At 39.6% G+C, this 24931-nt stretch overlaps 1 protein-coding gene across 3 annotated transcripts in view; it reads right to left on the reverse strand.

Moving 5' to 3' along the window:
* Positions 1–22367, reverse strand: part of LOC142832298 (zinc finger protein 120-like) — a 45773-nt gene extending 23406 nt beyond the window's left edge. For 2 of the 3 annotated variants that reach the window (XM_075942694.1, XM_075942697.1), the window contains exon 1: positions 22248–22367. In XM_075942694.1, the coding sequence (XP_075798809.1) occupies positions 22248–22250 (3 nt within the window). In that variant the 5' untranslated portion in view covers positions 22251–22367. Of the gene's footprint in view, positions 1–22155 lie in introns of all 3 variants that reach the window. The other variant, XM_075942695.1, reaches the window with a different exon arrangement.
* Positions 22368–24931: the final 2564 nt, after the last annotated feature.

Genomic DNA, 24931 nt, shown 5'->3' on the forward strand with positions numbered 1-24931 from the left:
GCAGATGCTAAATGACTCTGTGAAAGCACTAGATTATACTCAGGTGAAGAGATTCAGGCTTTACAAAAGGCAGTGGTAAAAAGATTTTAAATGACTGAGGAAATTACTGGAACTAATAAGCAGGGAGAGAAGGTACAAGAACAGGATTTAGCCTCGCCAGTTCATGTTAGGGTCAGAGATAACTTACCCAGGTTCTAACTACATACACTGTCATTTTCTCTAACAAGCCATCCAGTACTTAATACCCAAAAGGATTCAAAGAATGAAAATTGCAACATATGGGTATGAACGATCTAAAAGAAATCAAGCAAGCAATAGTATCTTATGACTTGCTTCACCATTTGCGAGAGAAATAGTGAAAACATGGACTTCAAGCAATAAGGATGCCCTACATGACTGGCTACAACTAGTTTCAGCAGTCATTGAAAATGGCTCCAGCTCCTATGAATATGCTACTGGTGAGAAGAGGCAAAAATTTCAGAACAAGGAAGAGCTAAAGGATTTGAGGCTTCCCAAGATAAAATTCTTGGTTGAGGGCTATTACACGAATCAACAGGACCAGTCTCTTTATAATGAACCTCCCCAGCAAAGGCTATCATTGGTGTTTTTGATTTTAGCCATTCTGACAGGTGTAAGATGATATCTCAAAGTTGTTTTGATTTGCATTTCCCTGATCGCTAAGGAGCTTGAGCATGACCTTAAGTATCTTTTGGCCATTTGAATTTCTTCTCTTAAGAATTCTCTGTTCAGTTCAGTGCCCCATTTTTTAATTGGGTTAATTAGCATTTTAAAGTCTAGTTTCTTGAGTTCTTTATATATTTTGGAGATCAGATCTTTGTCTGTTTTGGGGTTGGTGAAGATCTTCTCCCAGTCAGTAGGGTGCCTTTTTGGACCCAGCAATACCACTCTTGGGAATATACCCAAGAGATGCCCTATCATATGACAAAAGCATTTGTTCAACTATGTTCATAGCAGCATTATGTGTAATAGCCAGAACCTGGAAAAAACCTAGATGCCCTTCAATGGAAGAATGGATGAAGAAAGTGTGGAATATATACACATTAGAGTACTACTCTGCCATAAAAAACAATGACTTCTCGAATTTTGCATGCAAATGGATGGAAATAGAAAACACTATACTGAGTGAGGTAACCCAGAGCCAAAAAGAGGATCATGGGATGTACTCACTCATAATTGATTTCTAGCCATAAATACAGGTCACTGAGTCTGTAATTTGTGATCCTAAAGAAGCTAAATAAGAATGTGAACCCAAAGAAAAACATATAGTTATTATCCCTGCTATGGGAAATAGACAAGATTTCTGGCCAAAAAATTGGGATCTTGGGGGTGGGGTGGGATAGAGGTAAGGGGAGAAGGGGAGAGAAAAGTGAGAAGGGGAGGATGGGGGGAACATGGGGAAAAAGGATGATTGGGGATAAAACAAGGTTGGATAGAGGAGCAGAGAATCACATAACTTAATTATGGGAACCACCTTAGGGTTGGGATGAGACTTGGACCTAGAGGGGCTTCCAGGTGCCCAAGGCGAGGTCCCCAGTTAGTTCCTGGGGCAGCTGAGGATAGGGAACCTGAAATGATCCTATCCTATAGCCATACTGATGAATATTTTGCATATCACCATAGAACCTTCATCTGGCGATGGATGGAGATAGAGACAGAGACCCACACTGGAGCACTGGACTGAGCTCCCAAGGTCCCAATGAGGAGCAGAAGGAGGGAAAACATGAGCAAGGAAGTCAGGACCACGAGGGGTGCGCCCATCCACTCAGACAGTGGAACTGATCTATTGGGAGCTCACCAAGGCCAGCTGGACTGTGACTGAAAAAGCAGGGGATAAAACCGGACTCTCTGAACATGGTGGACAATGAGGGCTGATGAGAAGCCAAGGACAATGGCATGGTTCTTGTTCCTACTTCATGTTCTGGCTTTGTGGGAGCCTAGCCAGGTTGGATGTTCACCTTACTAGACCTGGATAGAGGGGGGAGGACCTTGGACTTTCCACAGGGCAGGGAACCCTGACTGCTCTTTGGACTGGAGAGGGAGGGGAAGAGGAGTGGAGGGAGGGGGAGAGGGGCAGAAGGAGGGGGAGGGAAATGGGAGGCTGGGAAGAGGCAGAAATTTTTTTTCAATAAAAAAATAGAAAAAGAAAAAAATGACAAATGTTTTAATTGTGGTAGACAAGGAAATATGAGAAGGGATTGTAGACAAGGCATTCCTAGAAATAATGTCTCCTCTGGGGATAGCAAAAATAGAAGGTCTCAGCCTTCTGGATTATGTAGACAATGTGGCAAAGGCCAACATTGGATCAATGAATGTAGATCACCAAAAGACAGACAAGGCAATCCAATACCGTTGGGAACCTCATAGGCCCCCAGGTCAAACATGGTCCAGCCATTCCCAGTTACTATCGAAGACATGTCTGACCAAAAATTTAAAAAGCCATTGCCTGCTGTAAAAAAAGAAAAAAATACTGTCCTGGATGACATAATAAACATGGAGGATAAATCAAAAATTACAATAGGAAATAAGAAACATATAATTTGGCAGACTTCTATAAATAACCAAATACCAAAGCTAAGAGTATGTATAAATAACATTGTAATTGAGGGAATATGGGACACAGTTGGGGATGTGACTGTCATTACTCCAGAATCTTAGCATCTGAATTGGCCTCTTTAAGAGGAAGATGTTCAGTTCCTAAAAATTGGAACCATATCTCAAGTGAAACAAAGCACAAGATGGGTTGAATGAGTAGGGGCAGAAGGACAGAGAGAGAGACCAAAGCCAAATGTGGCTAATATCACAGAAAATTTATTGGGTTTTTACCTGCTGCAGCAATGAAATACCTAGATTAACATTCCTGCAGTTCCAGAAACAAGAGTTTCTGTATATTTCTTGGAAGGGTATTATAAAGTTTAATGAAAAGGAGACATTCAGGCTGTACAAAAACACACACACAAAAAAACTAACAAACCTTCAGAGGTACCAGTGTCCCTACCTTTAAAATAATTAACTAAGAAGCCAATACCAGTTAAACAATAGCCTTTAACAAAAGAGAATCTGCCGGTTTTAGAACAGTTAGTACAGGAGTAACTAGATGCTCTCTATATTGAAGAATCAACCAGGCCTTGGAATTCTACTGTATTTGTTACTAAAAAGTAATCTGGAAAATGAAGAATGGTGCCAGATCTAAGAGCTGTCAACAAGGCAATTCAACCTATGGGCCCTCTATAATCGGAAATTCCTCTGCCTTCCCTATTACCTAAAGGATGGCCTCTTATAGTTATTGATTTAAAAGACTGTTTCTTCACTATACCCTCATAAGAAAAGGACAGAAAAGAAATTGCCTTTACAGTGTCTACTAATAATAATTCTCAGCCTACTAGGAGATACCAGTGGATGATCCTCCCACAGGGAATGCTCAATAGCCCTACCCTGTACCAATACTTTGTAAATCAGCCATTGCAAATAACAACACATAAGCAATTTCCCAAATCTATAATACATGGATGACATTTTGGTATTTTATTCAGATGCAGATACCTTAGAAAGAATTTTTAAAGAAGTAAAGAAAGTTTTACCTTAATGGGGATTACAAATTGCTCTTGAATAAATACAAAGAGGAAATTCTATTTACCTAGGTTGTAAAATATTTACCGAAAATTATAACATAAAAAGCTGAAACTAGGAGACACCAATTGCAGACTCTTAACGACTTTCAAAGATTGCTAGGAGATATTTCTAATCTATGACCTGCTGTTGGGATAAAACTTGATCTAATAATTCATTTAAACAGAAGCTTAAATGGTGAGAAAGGCTTAAATAGTTCCAGGGAATTAACAGCTGAAACTGAGAAAGAATTAACTTTGGTTCAAGAGAAGTTTACAGAAGGCACAAGTGGATTGGGTATATCAAAATCTTAACAATATTCTAGTCATACTGCCTTCCAGAATTTCTGCTATAGAAATTTTAATGCATAGGGAAGATATTACCTTAGAATGTATCTTCTTACCACATAAATGGAGTTAAAAATTTAAAAGTTATATGAAAATGTTCTCAGAACTATTTATAAAAGGAAAATTGTGACTTCATTAACTAGCAGGAATAGACCCAGCAGAAATTATAGTGCCTTTTAATAGTAATGAAATAAAAAAAACTATGGGAATACAATGAATGCTGGCAAAAAGGTTATGATAATTATTTTAGGAGAGATTCATAGTAATTATTTCAAAAACAATAGAATTAACCTTATAAAGCAAATACTTGGATTCTTACATGAACTGTATGTGAGACACCAATAACTGGAGCTCGTACATTCTATCTATACTGGTGCAAATAAGTCAGGAAAAACAGGCTAAAAATCAGAAGATTTAAGTAAGGTGGAACAAATCCCTTATAATTCTGGGGTGGGAGGTCTATGTGTTGTTTTTATTGGTTAATGAATAAAGAAATTACCTTGTCCTGTTGATAGGGCAGAAATTAGGTAGGCATGAAAATCTAGACTGAATGCTGGAAGGAAGAAGGCACATTCGGAGAGACACCATGGAGCCTCCGCCAGAGTCAGACATGCCAAAACTTAGCCAGTAAGCCACTGCCATGTGGCAATACAGAGATTAATAGAGATGGGCTAAATTAAAACGTAAGAGCTAGCCAGTAAAACATTAGAGCTAATAGGCCAAGCAACGTTTTAAATAATATAGTTTCTGTGTGATTATTTCAGGTCTAAGATAGCCAGGTAGCTAGGAAACTACATAATTCTTCTTAATACATAATTCTGTCCAAAGGACAGAGTTATATGCTATTTTCATGGTACTAAGGGATTTTGAAGAACCTCTCAATAGTTACTGATTTGTAAAATACAGAAAGAGTTGTCTTGCATATTAAAATCAATGAATTCATAGCAGATAATACATAATTGACTTCATTATTCATTCGGGTTGAAGACATAATCAGGAATAGGTTTTGCCCATATACATTATACACATTTGATCTCATACAGATCTGTCAGGTCCTCTAGCTCAAGAAAATGGAGAAATTGACTGAATATTTATTGGAAGTTGCTGAAGATCTCAGAATTTCAAAAAAAAATATGTCAATAGTAAGGGCAGGGAACCCTGACAGCTCTTTGGACTCGAAAGGGAGGGGGAAAGGAGTGGGAGGAGGGGGAGAAGGGTGGGAGGAGGGGGAGAAGGGTGGGAGGAGGGGGAGGGAAATGGGAGGCTGGGAGGAGGTGGAAACTTGTTTTTTTTCTCATTTTCTCAATAAAAAAAAAAGATAAAAAAATAAAGCTTCAAAGAAAGAGTTTTAAATTACATGGCAACAAGCTAAGATTATAAGAAGATGTCTTACTTCCTCTCTAGAGCCAAACACCAATACCTATAGGGAGAAACCCAAAGAGTACTCAAAGGAATAAAATTTGGCAGATGGATGTGTTGCACTTTACAGAATTTGGAAAATTAAAATATGTTCACCACACCATTGACACTTACTCAGATTTTCAACAGGTAACTTCCTTGAGCTAAGAAAAGTCTGATTCAGCAATCACACATTTATTAGAAGTTATGGACATCATTGGTACATTGGTATACCTGCACAAAGACAGATAATGGTTCAGTCTATGTCTATAAGAATAAAACAGCTTTTGCTTATTATAATATAAAACATATAACAGGCATACCAAAAATTTCAAGAGATCAAGCAGTTATAAAAAGATCAAATTGAAGTATAAAAGATATGCTAGGTCTCCACACTTCCTCCCTTTGCAGTGTGTCAAGAGTATGGAATTGGGCACAGGCCCCAAGCGGTGGAGACCGGCGCGCAAGCCGGAGCGGCAGAGACCAGTGCGCAGACACAACAGATGCAGGATAGTCCAAGCATGAAACAGTGAAGCCCACACTAAGAGCAGATCGCCCCACTACAATTAAATCAAGTACGTTTTTTGGGGCCAGGCCTGCAGAGTGGTAGGCCTTTTATTGGTGAGGTCCACGGGTGAAAGAGGAACCTGGTCCTGTCCCTGAAGACCCTCCTGAGTGGGGAGAGTATTCTTGGCCCCGGCGGGACACAGGAAACGGAGTGGGGGCATTCCCTGACTCCCTTGACCCCCCAGTTAGTCAGTGAGGGCCGGTACCCTCTGCTGGGGCTGCTCCTCCTCTGCTGCTACCTCTCTCTCCCTGACTCATCCCAGCTTGCGACCAGGGGCCTCCCTCACTCCCCCTGCCTTCTGAGGGGCCGTGGGATAACCCAGTTTAGCCTGTTTGGGTGCTGGCTCAGGACTCGGGGCAAAGAGCAGCGGGAGTTTCTCTGTTTTGGTGGCTGGCCTGCAGAGTGGTAGGCCTTTGGTTGGCGAGGTCCCTGGAGAACGGGGAGCCTGATCCTGGTCCTGAAGACCCTTCTGAGTAGTGAGAGGGATCTTGGCCCGTGGCGGGAGCCAGGAAACAGAGCTAGGGCATTTTGTAAGCGGGGCCCATGGCCAGCAGGGAAACCTGATCCTATTTTAAAAGACCCATTAGATAGCATCGATAGGAGGAGATGGGCAGGTGCCAAGGCAAGAATTCACCCAACAATCTGAAAAACAACATGAAAACACCAGAACGTAATGATCTTACAACAGAAGGACTTGAACACCCTAACACAGAAGAAGTGTAAAAAAATGACTTTATGGAAGGAATAGAGTCCCTTAAACAACATGTAAAAAATGCCCTAATAGAAATGGATGAGAAGTATAACAAAAAGTTTGAAGAAATGAGTAAATACATACATGATACCCTGGGAAACCAAGAAAAAAAAATGATGAAACAGTAATGGAAACAGTTCAAGAATTGAAAACTGAAATGGAAGCAAAAAAGAAAACACAAACTGAGGAACAGCTGGATATGGAAAATCTAGGTCAACGAGCAGAGACTACAGAAACAAGCATAATCAATAGAATACAAGAGATAGAAGAAAAAATCTCAGATTCTGAGGACACCATATAGAAAATAAACGCACTGAACAAAGAAAACAGCAAAGCCAACAAATTCCCATCACAAAACATTCAGAAAATATGGGACACAATAAAAAGACCAAACATAAGAATAATAGGGATAGAAGAAGGAGAAGAGTCACAGCTCAAAGGCCCAGAAAATATTTTTTAAAAAAATTATGAAAGAAAACTTTCCCAACATAAAGAAAGATATTCCTATGAATATTCAAGAAGCATACAGAACACCAAACAGACTGTATCAAAAAAAACATCCCCTCGCCATATAATAATCAAAACACAAATTATACAGATTAAAGAAAGAATATTAAGAGCTGCAAAGAAAAAAGGGCAAGTAACTTATAAAGGTAAACCGATCCGACTTACACCTGACTTCTCAATGGAAACTATGAAAGCCAGAAGGTCCTGGATAGAGGTACTACAGAAACTAAGAGACCATGGATGCAAACCCAAACTACTATACCCAGTTAAGCAATCGTTCACTAAAATGGAGAAAACAAAATATTCCAAGATAAGAACAAATTTAAACAATGCGTAGCCACAAATCTAGCGCTACAGAAAGTAATAGAAGGAAAATCACAACCCAAGGAATCCAACATTGCCAACACTGCCTACAATAACTCAGGCATCTAGCGACCCTTCAACAGCACATCTCAAAGAAGGGAGACACACAAATTCTACTACCAAAAAAAAATAAGAATAACTGGAGTAAACAACCACTGGTCATTAATATCACTTAATATTAATGGGCTCAATTCACCTATAAAAAGGCACAGGCTAAGAGATTGGATACAAAAACAGGATCCAACATTCTGCTGTTTGCAAGAAACACATCTCAACCATAAAGACAGGCATCTACTCAGAGTAAAAGGATGGGAAAAGGTTTTTCAAGCAAATGGTCCTAAGAAAAAAGCAGGTGTGGCCATACTGATTTCTAACAAAACTGACTTCAAACTAAAATCAATCAGAAGAGATCGAGATGGACACTTTATACTCATAACAGGAACAATTCATCAGGATGAAGTCTCAATCCTGAATATCTATGCCCCTAATATAAAAGCACCCACTTATGTAAAAAAAATATTAATAAAACTTAAGGCAGACATCAAACCACACACACTAGTAGCAGAAGACTTCAACACACCTTTCTCACCAATGGACAGGTCAATCAGACAGAAACCTAATAGAGAATTAAGAGAATTGTTGGAGGTAATGAAGCAAATGGACTTAACAGACATCTATAGAACATTCCACCCAAATAGGAAAGAATATACCTTCTTCTCTGCAGCTCATGGAACCTTCTCAAAAATTGACCACACACTAGGAAACAAAGTAAACCTCCACAGATACAAAAAAATATCAGTGTCCATCTGCACCTTATCAGATCACCACGGATTAAAGTTAGAAGGCAACAACAATGCTACCCCCAGAAAGCCGACAAACTCATGGAAACTGAACAGTCAACTACTGAACCACAACTGGGTCAAGGAAGAAATTAAGAAAGAAATTAAAGTCTTCCTTGAATTCAATGAAAATAAAAAGACCACATACTCAAACCTATAGGACATGATGAAAGCAGTGGTAAGAGAAAAGTTAAAATAAAGAAAATGGAGAAAGCATACATCGGGGACTTAACAGCACACCTGAGAGCTTTAGAAAAAAAAAGAAGTGGACATGCCCAGGAGGAGTAGAAGACTGGAAATAATCAAACTGAGGGCTGAAATCAACAAAATAGAAACACAGAAAACAGTTTAAAGAATCAATGAAACAAAAAGTTGGTTCTTGGAGAAAATCAACAAGATTGACAAACCCCTATCCAAACTAATTAAACGACAGAGAGAGAACATGCAAATAAATAAGATCAGAAATGAAAAGGGGGACATAACCACAGACACAGAGGAAATTCAGAGAATCATTAGCTCTTACTACAAAAGCCTATATGCTACAAAACTGGAAAATGCAAGAGAAATGGACATTTATTTTAGATAAGTACCATATACCAAAGCTAAACCAGACCAGTTGAACAATCTAAACAGACCAGTTAGTCACGAATAATTAGAAACTATTATCAAAAATCTCCCTTCCAAAAAAAGGCCAGGACCAGATGGTTTCAATGCAGAATACTACCAGAACTTCAAAGAAGACCTAATACGTATACTCCTTAATGTATTTCACAATATAGAAACAGAAGAGTCATTGCCAAATTCCTTTTATGAAGCTACAGCTAACCTGATACCAAAACCACACAAAGACCCAACCAAGAAAGAGAATTACAAGCCAATCTCACTCAAGAACATCTTCGTAAAAAATTCTCCACAAAATACTGGCAAACCGAATCCAAGAACACATCCGAAAAATTATCCATTATGATCAAGTAGGCTTTATCCCAGAGATGTAGGGCTGGTTCAACATATGCAAATCTATCAATGTAATCCACCATATAAATAAACTGAAAGAAAAAACCTATGATCGTTTCATTAGATGCTGAAAAAGCATTCGACAAAATTCAACACCCCTTTATGATAAAGGTCTTAGAGAGATTAGGGATACAAGGGTCATACCTAAATATAATAAAAGCTATATACAGCAAGCCGACAGCTAACATCAAATTAAACAGAGAGAACCTCAAAGCCATCCTGCTAAAATCAGGAACACGACAAGGCTGTCCACTCTCTCCATACCTCTTCAATATATATAGTGCTTGAAGTTCTAGCAATAGCAATAAGACAACATAAGGGAATCAAGGGGATTCATAATGGAAAGGAAGAAATTAAGCTTTCGTTATTTGCAGATGATATGATAGTGTAGATAAGCGACCCCAAAAACTCTACCAAAGAACTCCTACAGCTGATAAACACCTTTGGTAATGTGGCAGGATACAAGATCAATTCCAAAAAATCAGTTGCCTTCCTATACACTAAGGATAAGGAAACAGAGAGAGAAATCAGAGAAGCATCACCTTTCACAATAGCCACAAATAGCATAAAATATCTTGGGGTGACTCTAACCAAGGAAGTGAAAGATCTATTTGACAAGAAATTTAAGTCTTTGAAGAAAAAAATTGAAGAGGACACCAGAAAATGGAAGGATCTCCCTTGCTCTTGGATTGGGAGGATCAACATAGTAAAAATGGCAATTCTACCAAATAGATTCAATGCAATCCCCATCAAAATTCTTCACAGATCTGGAGAAGACAAAAAACAACTTTATATGGAAAAACAAAAAACCCAGGATAGCCAAAACAATCTTATACAATAAAAGATCGTCTGGAAGCATTACCATCCCTGACTTCAAACTTTATTACAGAGCTACAGAATTGAAAACAGCTTGGTATTGGAATAATAACAGAGAAGTCGATCAATGGAATCGAATAGAAGACCCTGGCTTACCCCACAAGCCTATGAACACCTGATTTTTGATAAAGGCGCTAAAAGTATACAATGGAAAAAAGAGAGCATCTTCAACAAATGGTGCTGGCAAAACTGGATGTCAATCTGTAGAAGAATGAAAATAAATCCATATCTATCACCATGCACAAAACTCAAGTCCAAATGGATTAAATACCTCAATATCAGTCGGAACACACTGAACCTGATAGAAGAGAAAGTGGGAAGTACTCTACAACACATGGGCACAGGAGACCACTTCCTACGTATAACTCCAGCAGCACAGACACTAAGGGCATTATGGAATAAATGGGACCTCCTGAGACTGAGAAGCTTCTGCAAAGCAAAGGACACTGTCACTAAGACAAAAAGGCAACCCACTGACTGGGAGAAGATCTTCACCAACCCCACAACAGAAAAAGGTCTGATCTCTAAAAATATATAAAGAACTCAAGAAACTAGACAGTAAAAGGCTAATCAACCCAATTATAAAATGGGGCACTGAGCTGAACAGAGAATTCTCAACAGAAGAAATTCAAATGGCCAAAAGACACTTAAGATCATGCTCAACCTCCTTAGCGATCAGGGAAATGCAAATCAAGACAACTTTAAGATACCACCTTACACCTGTCAGAATGGTTAAAATAAAAAACACCAATGATAGCCTTTGCTGGAGAGGATGTGGAGTAAGGGGTACCCTTATCCATTGCTGGTGGGAATGCAAACTTGCGCAACCACTTTGGAAAGCAGTGTGGCGGTTTCTTAGGAAATTCGGGATCAACCTACCCCTGGACCCAGCAATACCACTCTTGGGAATATACCCAAGAGATGCCCTTTCATATAACAAAAGTATATGCTCAACTATGTTCATAGCAGCATTTTTTGTAATAGCCAGAACCTGGAAACAACCTAGATGCCCTTCAATGGAAGAATGGATAAAGAAAGTATGGAATATATACATATTAGAGTATTACTCAGGAGTAAAAAACAATGATTTCTTGAATTTTGCATACAAATGGACGGAAATAGAAAACACTATCCTGAGTGAGGTAAGCCAGACCCAAAAAGAGGAACAAGGGATGTACTCACTAATATTTGGCTTCTAGCCATAAATAAAGGACATTGAGCCTATAATTCATGATCCTAGAGAAGCTAAATAGGAAGGTGAACCCAAAGAAAAACATATAGGCATCCTCCTGAATATTAACCTTCATCAGGCGATGAAAGGAGACAGAGACAGAGACCCACATTGGAGCACAGGACAGAAATCTCAAGGTCCAAATCAGGAGCAGGAGAGAGAGCAAGAGCAAGGAACTCAGGACCGCGAGGGGTGCACCCACCCACTGAGACAATTTGGATGTTCTATTGGGAACTCATCAAGGCCAGCTGGCCAGGGTCTGAATAAGCATGGGATAAAACCGGTCTCGCTGAACATAGCGGACAATGAGGACTACTGAGAACTCAAGAACAATGGCAATGGGTTTTTTATCCTACTGCACGTACTGGCTTTGGGGGAGAGCCTAGGCAGTTTGGATGCTCACCTTACTAGACCTGGATGGAGGTGGGTGGTCCTTGGACTTCCCACAGGGCAGGGAACCCTGATTGCTCTTTGGGCTGACGAGGGAGGCGGACTTGATCAGGGGAGGGAGAGGGAAATGGGAGGTGGTGGCGGGGAGGAGGCAGAAATCTTAAATAAATAAATAAATAAGATATGCTAAACAAACAGGGATGAAAATATCCAAAAAAATAGATTTCATAATGATCTGTTAAACTTAAATTTTCTTAAGGCTATTGAGAAAGGAACTATGACATCAGAGAGACATTGGATAATAGAAAAGATTTCTGAATTAAATCAAGGATGTGTTGACCTCAGTATGGAAACCAGGAGATGTCCTAAGTTGGGGAAGAGGTTTCACTCTTGTTTCCACAGAAGAAAATCTATGGATACCATCAATATTAATAAAGATTTGATTTTAATAGGAGAAATCTCTTGAGAAAGAGAAATGACAGATCATCCACAGAGGTGGCAATCATACAGGTGGTAAGAAAACCTAATAAGGGTTGGAGCAGGGTTTTGTTCTTGTCTTTGCAGGAAAATGCTGAACATCAAAATGTCAAGACACCCTGAACATTTGGATGCCTAAAGAAAAAAATAACTATTCAGAAAAGATCTCTGAGGAAAGAGAAACAGGTCATCTACAGGGAAAAATTTCATTATCTGTATGTACGTACATACATACATACACACACATATGTGCACATGCACAAATACTACCCAGTAAAATAATAGACTCACTTAAAAATCAAAGCTGCCTTTGGAGTTGGACAATGGCTATCCTCTAAATCCAAGCATGTTGTAAAAAGAAAAATTCAGAGTTTCTGTCTTATGTCAGGAGCTATCTGGTATGGGACAGAAAGAAGAAAGAATTTAGGGAAAATTTTACTTTTCTCAATACCTATTTTTGCCTCTGTTGTAACTTTTGTTGAATATATGTCTATATAAAAAATGTTTACATTTTCTGCAATAAACAATAAATTTTCCTGCAGTAATCTTTGAAGTTTCGAGGAAGAAACTGGGGCCCCATAACAATGACTCCACCTGGTGGATATGATGTCATTATGCTGATAGTGCCACTAAAAGACTGGTTTGGGTACCAGCTGCTCAAGATGGTTCCAACTTGGTTAGCTGAAATGGTATACCTTCTTACAATTTTCTGGCCAGAACTCCAAATAAGAACTTTAGAAAAACCCTATTGACTACCCAGAGATTATTTGCACTTAAATCAGACAATAATCTTGAAACTTAACCATCGTTTTAGTTTTACAGGATCCCATAGAAAGAACATTGCCTGCATGACAGCTGGGTGTAATTCTAGAATCGATGGCCCTTCTCCCAACAAAGTTTGTCCTCAGGGTTAGGGACATCAAATAGGGGTTGATTATTATTGGTATAGGATTGGGGATTAGGATGAAAGTATTTTTAGGCTCAGGGAACTCACTTAAAAAAAACAAGAAAATTGGAAAAGATAATAGGTAGATTAGTGTGAACTCACTAACAATAATAATAGTGAATCATAAATAGTTTTGAACTATTATTTATAGACAGTTTACATTGGTATAGATTCTTGTATATTGATACAAATTCAAATTATATTTGCTATATTGAATATGCTCCTATTTCTTAGACAGTATTTGTACACTTATGCAGTTATTTTTTCATATCGTATGCATGCAAGTTTCTATGTGTTTAAGACATTTTGAATATTGATACAATTTTAGGATATATTTATCATATTGCACTACACATTTCTACCTCTGATCAAGATACTTATACATTGTTTACATCTTGAGGTCATTGTCCTCATTTGCTGCACAGTTGTTTACTGTTTAATATTCTAATATGAAGTCTTAGTTTTAAGCTATACATGTATTAAGTATTATAGGTCAAAAAGTTATCCATGTTTGTCATACTGATTAGTAATACTAATCAGGTTATTTAGACACATAGAGGTTGTATTCTGCATAGATAGGTAATCTTCAACCACTTCAAAGAGGTATAGAATATGGCATTTAAATAATTTAGGGCTCTGCTGATGTGAGACACAATTGCTCCTGGCAGCATAGATGTATTCCCAAGAGAATGTTGGGCACCGAAGACACTCCACTTGGAGCTTGTTTGCTTTTTGATAAAACTGGCCTTTAGGTAAGGAACTGCCTATGTCTTGACCACTGATAAAATGCATAGTGTCCAGATAGGACAAGCAGGATACAAGAAAAAGACTATCAAACCTTTCCAAGACAGGGTAAGACAGTTTTGAAAATTTTCCTACCTCTAAAAATGGGCTGTCAGTTATTCTAGGCCTTAGCCCAAGTTGGTTGCTCCAGCATTGCAAATGAGACTTTGGGTGACTGCCCAGGCAGCCAGTTGTCTCTGTTATTTATTGCACATTTTGGAAGCTGCTTGATGTTACTTCCTGTAATATTATTGCACTTAGGAAATATTATTTCCCTTCTCAGGTTTTTGGTGGGAAGACTAGATAGTCATACTTACTTTTCTCTCATGACTTAGCAAAGCCATTTCTAATACAAGGCTTAGACTCCTTAGGGTAGGATAATTATTGAAACAGCATATGCTTCTTGCTTAATGTTGTATATGCTGGTTGTAATTTGAATTTTTATACTTGATAACTGTTCATATTATATATAGTTTTGTATTAGTTTGGAACTCTTATTTAAATGGCAGTCAATGCCATTTGAAAGGCTGGACCAGGAAGGGTGTGGTCTTGGGTACCAAAAAGGTTCATGCTCTCTGCTCACTTTCCCTTGTCTCTCTTGCCTGGATGCTGGATTCAGACCAGTGTGGTTTGATGGAAAAAGAACCCCCAAAGGTCACCATGAACACCCATAAAAATGACTATATCCAACAATCAGCAGAAAGCAGTATGGAGAAAACTACGCCTATATTCCCAAATATTGTCTATAAATGTTTGTTTACATTTAAAGGGGGATATGATATAGATATAATTTGCATTGGTACAGATCTTGGTTTATTAATACAAATTCAAGGTCAATTTTGTTATATGTATATTTCTGCTCTTGATTAAGGTATCATGTTTGTGTAGCTTATTTTAAAATGTAATGTATAATTTAAAATATAGGTTAATAGATAATCATCTATAATAGTCAAGCTTGTAGTCATGTTAGATTTCCTAGATGTATAGACATATATTTCAGTTAGATAGGTATTCTTCAAATCTTTCAGAAACCTTCAAAATATGGCATTTAAAATGTTTAAAAACTTAAGACTTTTCATGACCATGAGACACACCTGTTCCTGGCAGCAAAAACTACTTCAAGAGGAAGATGGGCATCAAAGAGGCTCCTTATGGAGTTGGTTAGCCATTTGGGCAAAAAAAAAAACTGCTCTTGCTTGGACAACTGTATGAACTGAGCATGCAGGTCCCACAGAAAAATGACTGCTGAAGTTGTCTAAAGGTGAGACCATCCTTCAGGGTTCCTGCTTCATGAAAGATTCTGCCAGACATTCTTCAGGACACAGAAGAAAATGACTGACAAACTACCAATAGAGGTAGAACTGTCTTTAAAATTTCCTGCTTCATGGAAAAGTCTGCTCCATACTATGGGCCTGTAGGCTGAAGACGGATGCTCCAACAGTAGAAAGGAACTTTGGGTGACTGTCCAGGTAGTGAGATGTCTCTGTCAATTCTAGAGTTTTGGAAGTTGCTTACAATGCATTTCCTGCTTACTTAGGTAATATTATATCCTTCTGGAGTCTTTAATGGAGTTGAAGAATTTATAGTTATAGTTCTCCTTAATTATGATAAAAGATAAAGTAGATATAAATAGTGTAACTGTAATTCTTGCTTGGTAACAGTTTTGTTATATGTAATTTTACTATGCTAAAGTTAAAACCTTTTTATTTAAACAGAAAAAGGAAGGTGATAAGGGATTCCCCTCTGTGTGCTGTGATTATCATTAATGAATAAAGAAACTGCTTTGGACCTTTAGCAAGGCAGAACTTAGGTAGGCAGGGAAAGCTAGGCTGAATGGTAGGAAAATGAGGGGAGGAATCAGAGAGAAGCAATGGAGCCATCTCCAGAGTCAAACATGCCAAAACTTTGCCAGTAAGCCACTGCCACGTGGCAATACACAGATTAATAGAAATGGGTTAAATTATTATGTAAGAGTTAGCCAATAAGCTAGAGCTAATGGGCCAAGCAGTGATTTAAATAATACAGTTCCTATGTGATTATTTCGGGTCTAAGCTAGCCAGGCAGCCAGGAACCAACAAGTGGTCCCTGTTCCTTTCAACACACTCTTCCAGGATATGACACAGAGTCATGGTTTCTGTTCAAGGCAGGGAAGAGAAACTGGATTTGGTCCAGGTGATCAGATTCCCAATATGGTGCTAATGTCTACAGTACCTGAATATTCTCAAAGCTCCATTCCCCCGAGGGTAACTGTTCTGGTCATCTACAAAGGGCAGAGTAAACCTACAGGGGCAGATAGCTTGCTCAAGGTCACACAATGCAAGAATGCCTCAACAATCCACCAAAAGTCAAATTCATCAAATATGTACTCATTCATTTATTCTTGATACTATCCTTGGCCATATAGCCAATATATTTTCAAGCTCATGATCTTCCTGCCTCAGTGTGCCAATTATTGGCATTTCAGGCCTGTGTGACCATGCCAGGTCAAGAAATGTTGAAGTAGTGCATACCAGAACACAGGACTTGGACTGGTTGCTTATGAATATGACTATGAGGCTGAATGTGCTGCTACTGTGTGGATAGTTAGTGAAAAACAGATCAGGACAGCAAAGAGGTTTTGTTTTATTTATTTATTTTTGCAAAAGAGGGGTATCTGATTATCTTAGGATTTCTATAGTTGTATTAAACACAATGACCAAAAGAAACTTGGGTAAGAAAGGGTTTATTTGACTTACACCTTCATATCACTGTCCATCACTGAGAAAAGTCTAGACAGGAACTGAAGCAGGGCAGGAACCTGAGCCAGGAGCTGATGCAGACACTATGGAGGGTGCCACTTACTGGCTTGTTCCTCGTGGCTTGCTTAGATTGCTTTCTTAATGAACCCAAGACCACCAATTCAGGGATGGCACACCCATAATGGGCTGGGCATCCCCATTAATCATGAAGTAAGAAAATACCCTATATTTGCTTATGTACAACCTGATCTTATGGAGGCATTATCTCAATTGAGGCTCCCTCTTCTCAGATGACTACAGCTTTGGAATAAAACTATCCAGACACTGATTAGTCACCTAAACTGGATTAAATGAAATCCTGCATGAGTGACCCCTGAAGTGGGGGAGAACAGAGAGGAGATCCCAGAGTCTATGTCATGTTGGATTTAATTCCTGGGGCTAGAGGATGATAAATGCATTCTGCTCTTACTACTTCTGTTTGATTAGGCAATCTTTACCCAAACTCTTCAAGAGACTTTTAAACAATATATCAAGCTGATTAAGCGTTACATGCCTGTTATTCAAGCAGTCAGACTAGTATGGGATACACAGGGAAATACAGGAGATCAGGGACTATATTGAAAGATTCTATCTCATGTAATATGTTTTTGTGAAGTGCTACAATTGGACACAGAGCTTTTTATATGCTAGGGCAACTGAGGTACCCCTCCCCTACATCCCCCACACATTGGTTTTCATGTTTGGTGGCATAAATATTACACATATTTGAAAGTCCACTTGTATTCTTTTTTTCACAGTTTATGACATCATGCATTATTTTGTTGTTGGGGACAAGGTCAGGATTGATCTGGAACCACATGCTAACACTTGGTTGAACTTATTTGCATTCTTCTGCCTCTGCCTCCTGAGTCCTAGTATTACATTTGTGCACCACGATCCACAGTTGTTTTTGTTTTGGGAAAACAGGTCTCAACTAGTCCAGGTTGGCCTCAAGGTCAATAAATAGCTGGGTAGTCTTGCATTTCTTCCCTACCAAGCTACATCCTCTAGGTAGTGACACTTTCATACTAAACACTGGGGCTAGACATAATGACATGCACTTTTAATATCAGCAGTGGAGGACATAACAGACACTGAAGAAACCCAGAGGATCATAAGGACATACTTGAAAATTTTCTCAGTCAAATTGGAAATCTAAGACAAATTGATAATTTTCTTGATAGGCATCACTTGCTAAAATTAAATGAAGATTGGATAAACAACTTAAATAGACATATAACCCCTACGGAAATTAAAAACAATCATCAAAGCCTCCCAACCAAAAAAAAAAAAAAAGCCCAGGACCAGATGATTTTAGTGCAAAATTCTACCAGACTTTCAAAGAAGAGTTAATGCCAATACTACTCAAATTACTCCACAAAATAGAAACAGAAAAATAGCTAGGCAGTGGTGACCTATGCCTTCAATCCCAGCACTTGCAGAAGCAGGTAGATATCTCAGAGTTCAAAGTCAGCCTACTAAACAAAAGCTAGTTCCCTGACAGCCAGAGCTGTTGCATAGCAAAACACTGTCTCAAAAAGTCAAAATAAATAAATAAACAAATAAATAATAAAAGAAGGAAAAGAACAAGGATATAGAAGGAACACTGCCAAATTCATTTTATGAGGACAGTTACCCTGAACCCAAACCACATAAATGAATACCCAACAAGGAAAGAGAATTACAGACCAGCTTCCCTTATGAACATAGATGCAAAGCTTGTCAATAAAATACTCACAAATCAAATCTAAAAACACACCAAAAAGATCAAAAGATCATCCACCCATGATCAAGTAGGCTTCATCTAAATTCAGAAATGGTCGGCATACAAAAATTAAGAGAAGTAACCACCATATAAATAAACAGAAAGAAAAAAATTAAGACCATCTCATTAGATGCAGAAAAGGCCTTTGACAAAAATCAAACAACTCTTCATGATAAAAGTCCTACAGAGATGAGGGATACAGGCAACATACCTAAACAAAATAAAGGCAATTTCCAGCAGGCCTACATTCAACACCAAATTAAATGAAGAGAAACTCAAAGTTATTTACCTAAACTCAGGAACAAGACAAAGCTGTCCAGTCACACCATATCTGTTCAATATAGATATGGAAGTCTTAACTAGAGCAGTAAGACAAATGAATGAGATCAAGGAAATAAAATGGAAAAAAAAAGAAATGAAAGTATTTTTATTTGCAGGTGATGTAAATGACCCCCTAAAAAAATTTACAGAAGAATTTCTACAGCTAATAAACACATTCAGCAAAGTAGCTGGATATACAATTACCTCGCAAATCAGCAGCTCTCATATGTACAAATGACAAAAGAACTGAGCAAGAAAACAGGAAAATAACACCATTCAAAATTGCTCAAATTATATAAAATATCTTGGGGTAACTCTAAGCAAGTGAAAGACTTTATAATAAAACTTCAAGTCTTTGTAGAAAGAACTGAAAAGTTATGAGAAGATGAAAAGATCTCCATAGCAAAAATGGCAATCTTACTAAAAGTAATCTACACATGTAATATCAGTCCCATCAAAATACCAACACAATTGTTTACATACTATGAAAGGAAAATTCTCAGCTTTGAATGGGAAAAAGAAAATGCCCAGGATAATAAAAACAATTTGGACCATAAAAGAACTGCTGGAGGTCTCACTATTCCAAATTGCATGTTGTACTATAGAGGTATAGTAAAAATTAATTAATTAATTAATTAACAAATTAATTAAAAACATACATAGTATCAGAAACAATGATCAATGAAATTGATGTCCCAGAATGAACCCACACTCCTATAGACCCCTGGGTTCTTTTGTTTGTTTGTTTGTTTTTTGTTTTATAAAGAAGCAGAAATTCATCCTGGAATAAAGACAGCATCTTCAACAAATAGTGCCGGTCAAACTGGATGTGTGCAGGTAGAAGAATGCAAATAGATCTATACTCATCATCCTGTACAAACTCAAGTCCACATTTATAAGACAGTGTATGACCCTGCCCTGTGTAAAATGTTAGTTGCTGAGTTGAAGGCTGAAACATAAGCCACAGCCAAATGCCTTGTGTCTCAATCTTGTCTCCTGACTGAATGGGTCAACCAGGTTTGCACTTACCAATATGAGAGAGTGTCCCACCTGGAAATTTCAGTGGCTCAAGTTAACCTCCCCAAATTATCACATACCAATTTGGTTTCCTTTCATTTATATAGTATGAATTAATGCATACTGGGAAAGTACACAGAACTCACCCTGCCCAATCAGATCCTTCTTTATAACAGAGACACCTGTGGGTCAATGACTTAAACAACCTCTAATCTAGCTATGGCCTAGTCTTTTTTTCCCCTGCAGTATATACAATAAATTATTCCTTCTATTCTAATCTCAAATCATTTTCCTTCTAGTATAAAGGACAGCCTACTCTGTGACTCAAGTGGAGTCTTTAAGAACTTTGTGCTCCTACAAACCTTTCATCAGCCATTGAAGAGGTTGAGTCAGGAGAACAGCAGGGTCACTGTCAAGGAGCCTAAACACTGAGGGATCTAGGCAAAGAATGTCAACATAACAAACCTTGACTCAAAATAATTTTCTGAAAGCTTCAAGGTGCAATTGTTCTAGAATTAATGTGCCATGACAATGAGAAATCATGCCACACACTTAGAGAATTACCAGAGAAAAAAGTCTCTTCAGTAATTACAAGTCTCCAGATCTACCTAACACACAAAGAGGATCTGTCCAGGAACAGATCTGCTAGCTCATATACACCACAACCTGGAGAAATGCTGCTGACCGCACTCCTGCTATCATGGCCTGCTCAGTTTGCTTCCTTAGATAACTTGGAATCACCTGCCCAGGGTGGCACCAACCACCCTATGGAATGGACCCTATTACATCAAGCACTAATCAAGAATACATATACCTTATAGATTTGCCTACAGACCAGAGTGACTCTAGCTTGTGTCAAGTTGAACAAATCTAACCTGGATACCTACTGAGTCATATCCCAAACACCAATGACAGAGTGTTAAGCAAATCTCAACTCTCTTAACACTTGCTTTTCAGCATATATTTATGGGTGCATACACACGCCTTTAATCCCACATTTGGGAGGCAGAGGCAGGCAGATCTTTGTGAGTTTGAGGCCAGTCTGGTCTACGGTCAGGCTCCAGAAGCTACACAGAGAAACCCCATCTCAAAAAATAAAAACCTAAAAAAAAAAGGTAAAGTAAAATAAAAACAAAAAAAAAATCTGTCAAGTTCAGGATTGGAGAGATGACTCAGCAGGTACCACCACTGTTGCCCTTGTAGAAGTCCTGGGTTTGGTGCCCAGCACTAACATGGTGCACACAATCATCCCTAGATGCTGCTGCAGGGGATCTGATGCCTCCTGCTGTCTTCTGTGGACACCAAACACACACGAGGTCAACATACACATATGCAAGCAAAGCATTCATACACATGAAATAAAATAATAAAGGAAAATTAAAAGTATCATTATATCTCTTATAAGTCAGAAATAAACCAGAAATGTAACAAATCTCTGTAGCAAAAACTATAAATTTGTAATTAAGAGATTCAAAGGATTGTAAGACAAAAAGATTAAGTATTATTTCAGTACAGAATTTAAGCTATAGATTCAGCAACAGTCCAATATAACGTCTAAGATTTTTTTCCTATCAGTAACAGAAAACTGCTTTCAAAAGACATCATCAACGAAAAAATGATCAACACAACACTGAGTAAATAGCACACCCAGTAACACACTCTGGTTCAAAACGTCTCACACAACAATGACTTAAGCGTGGAAAAGAACAAAGAGATCAACAGAACATGAGAGCAAACTTTGACATAGAAACATAATGAATATAGTCAATTTTGACACATAAGGTCAGGAAACCCAGTAAGTGGGGCCTAACACAGGTGACTGGTCCACCCTGTCATCTCCATGCAGATGTGTTCATGACACAGACTTTACAACCTGCACAGAACTAACTGCAGAAGGATCTTACACCTGAATGTTCAGTGCCAAGTGCAGAACTTCTAGAAGACGCTAGCGGGACAGGGCTCTGCGAGTTAGCAAGTCTGCCTCCCAGTAGACAATGAAAGCCTCACAAGGCGCTAGTCATCAATAAAGACAATGCACACAGTCACCCCACAGACACCCTCAGCCTCTGTGTTCTGCGCAGCCGCAGCCCGCACGGGTGTCATTCGGAGGCCGCAGGACCCGACAGAGGACAGCGGAGACCCCGGGGAACTCGCGGACCTCACGGGGCGCGCGGCCAGCCGTTGTCTGCCACAGTCCCGGGAGGACCCCACACCGGCTCTTCCTCACGTGGGGCGGCGGCCCTCGCTCACCATGGCGGACTCTGAGCTCGCCCCGCTCTCCCCACAGCTCCCGAAATACGGGTCACAGCGCTACACAGGGAACGAGTGTCTCCCTCAGCCCGGGAGATGCAGCAGAGCCTGCTGCACGGCGGGCCGGAAGTGCCCGCCCTTATTCTGAAGAGCAGTACGTTTGGGAGCCCTGATTGGCTAGTGTGGCTTGAGTGGCAGGAGCAGCCCCCTTAGCGACTCTTTACGGTGAAGAAACTCAGCACAGTGGTTCCCAGCCGTAACTTCCACCCAGGCACAGAACTGCTCCAGGCCTGCAGGCATGCAGATGTTAGCATATCAGCAGAACACGCGCCTGGACTATAAAGTCGTTCCTGCACTAGTAGGCACTTCCCCTTCGTCCTCCTGGGCACAGATCTCAAACCTGGGACCAGCTGCTGAGAAGCCTATTTAACATATCAGAGCAGACACTGGCGGCCTGATTCTCCACGCAGCCCTCTACCCCAACCTGTTACCGGATAAGACTTGCATACCCCGCCCTCTCTCCTGAACTTCTCCAGTCCAAAATCTGACCAGACCTTCCTCCGAGGTGCCCTTCCCTACATAATCCAACCATTTTGGTAACCTCCCTCACTCTCCCCCCCCCCCCCCCAATCTACCCTTTACCTTCCTGACCTCTTGGTCTGGTTCTCTGCTCTCCCCTAGCACCTCACATGGATCAGGATAATGTCCCCTCTGGACTCTCCCAGATGTCTCTGCCTCTCTCTGCATTCCGCCTTTTATCTACAATAAACCTTTTATTCCGCCATACCTAGAAACAGTCATGTCCTTTCCTTTTTCGTTTCTTAGAGCCTCCGTATTCTTATGTCTTAAAGCCTCCATATCCTGGACATTTAAACCCCAGGTAAGGGCACCCCTTCCTGTGGACTGTGCACGTGAGCTACTCAGGTACCTTCTTACAGGGCAGAGGCAGTGCTGCATCACTCTTTTCCCATCCCAGCTTTGCTCCTAGGCCTGTGTCCCAACCTCTGACTATGGGAGATCTGGACTGGCTCCGTGATGAAGGCTTCCTAAGGACCTGCGATCTAAGGAAAAGGTACCTGAACTCAGATGTTACCCTGTAGGACCAGAGGAAGTTTGTACTCTGCCAAGGCCAACCCTGCCTCCAAACACTTTATAGCAACATGGCAGCCTGCAGAGTTGGGTGAGGGGCTCCAACCATCCCAGCTAGAGGAAGAAGTGTGATGTTTTGAACCTCTACAGGCACCATCCACATACTGAGTCAGACCTCATCTCTGACCAGTTTCTTGGAGCTGAGGACTCATTCCTGGGGCACTAGTCAGGTTTTGTTGTGAAACTGAGAAAGGACAAAGGAAATCTGCTAAGTTCAAAGCTAGCCATACCCAATGACATCTGTGGAAAACGTGCTGATTTTCATTTTTTGTAAAAGAAAATTTGATTTAAAAATATGCACCAAAACTCTGCAGTCTCTTAAACTATTATTCTGTAGAAAAGACCCAAAAATTTAAATAAAAGATTTTAGTTATCTAAATCCTATGGGGTCAAAGTGAGTATTTTTAATTAATCACTCCATATTTACTATAGAGCATTAATATTTTGATGACTAAATTATACTTACTTTAACTGCCCACTTGAAATAGGAGTCTAAAGATTTATTTTTCTCTCAATTCTGCATCATTAGTGAAAACAAGTGAAGCAAATTAAGAATACTTACATTTCCTTTATGCTCCTAGTGTTTCATTTTCTTTGTCAGGGTCTCACTCTGAAGACCCAGTATGAACAGGACCTCACTATGCAGACCAGGCTACCCTCAAGATCATAAATTCAAGACCTGCACCACCTTGCCCGGATTCTATTAATTCTGCAAGTTACTTGTGAAATAAACAAAAGCTATGTGTGGCACACAATTGTACTCTGGACTGGAGGCATTGGCAGAAGGATCACTATGAGATTTAGGCAAGCTTGGGTTACAAGTGAGGTCCTATCTGAAAAGAGCAAATGGCATAGGATGTGCAGACTCTGGACGACTGCTTTTGAACCATTAGTGTCAATTTTTGTCCTGGTGTTCCTTTGGGTCTGTGGCACCCTGGTCTTTGCCCACATGTCCACAGTCCATTTTTTGACATGCCTGCTTGGAATCTGTGATGGTGTTGGAGCAGCAGCTAACAGCAGTGACAATGGCAGGAAGATCCCGTGTCCAGCTGCTTTACTGCTGTGGGGAGGAATTCCATCCCGTGTCCTGCTTGCAGGCCTTCCACTTATGATTCTTTAAAGTCACACTAACACTTGACTGGCATGTTCACTCTGGTAAAATATGCAATTTCTAGCGCAGGTAATCTATTTTCGCAGGGTATTCCTTTCTATCTGACCTTGGAAAACAGCAGGTGCGGTCACATGCTAATGGCAATTACAGAAGTGTTTTGCAGTATAGGATAGTTGTAATAGGATAGTTGGTCACACCATGAACACCAAATGTGCATTTTTTACTATGTAAAGATGTGTTGTTGTTTTACCTTGAGTGCCTACGACACTTAATTGGTCTAATAAAAAGCTGAAAGGTCACTAGCTAGGTGGAAGAGGGATAGGTGGACAGAGAGAAAGGAGGAAAGAAGAAAGGGGAGTCAGACAGACAGACACAGAGGAAGCATGGAGGCAGGATGGACAGAGCATATATGAAGTAAGTGAGC

The sequence above is a fragment of the Microtus pennsylvanicus genome, chromosome 12, assembly GCF_037038515.1.
Source record: "Microtus pennsylvanicus isolate mMicPen1 chromosome 12, mMicPen1.hap1, whole genome shotgun sequence".
NCBI classification, from domain to species: Eukaryota; Metazoa; Chordata; class Mammalia; order Rodentia; family Cricetidae; genus Microtus; species Microtus pennsylvanicus.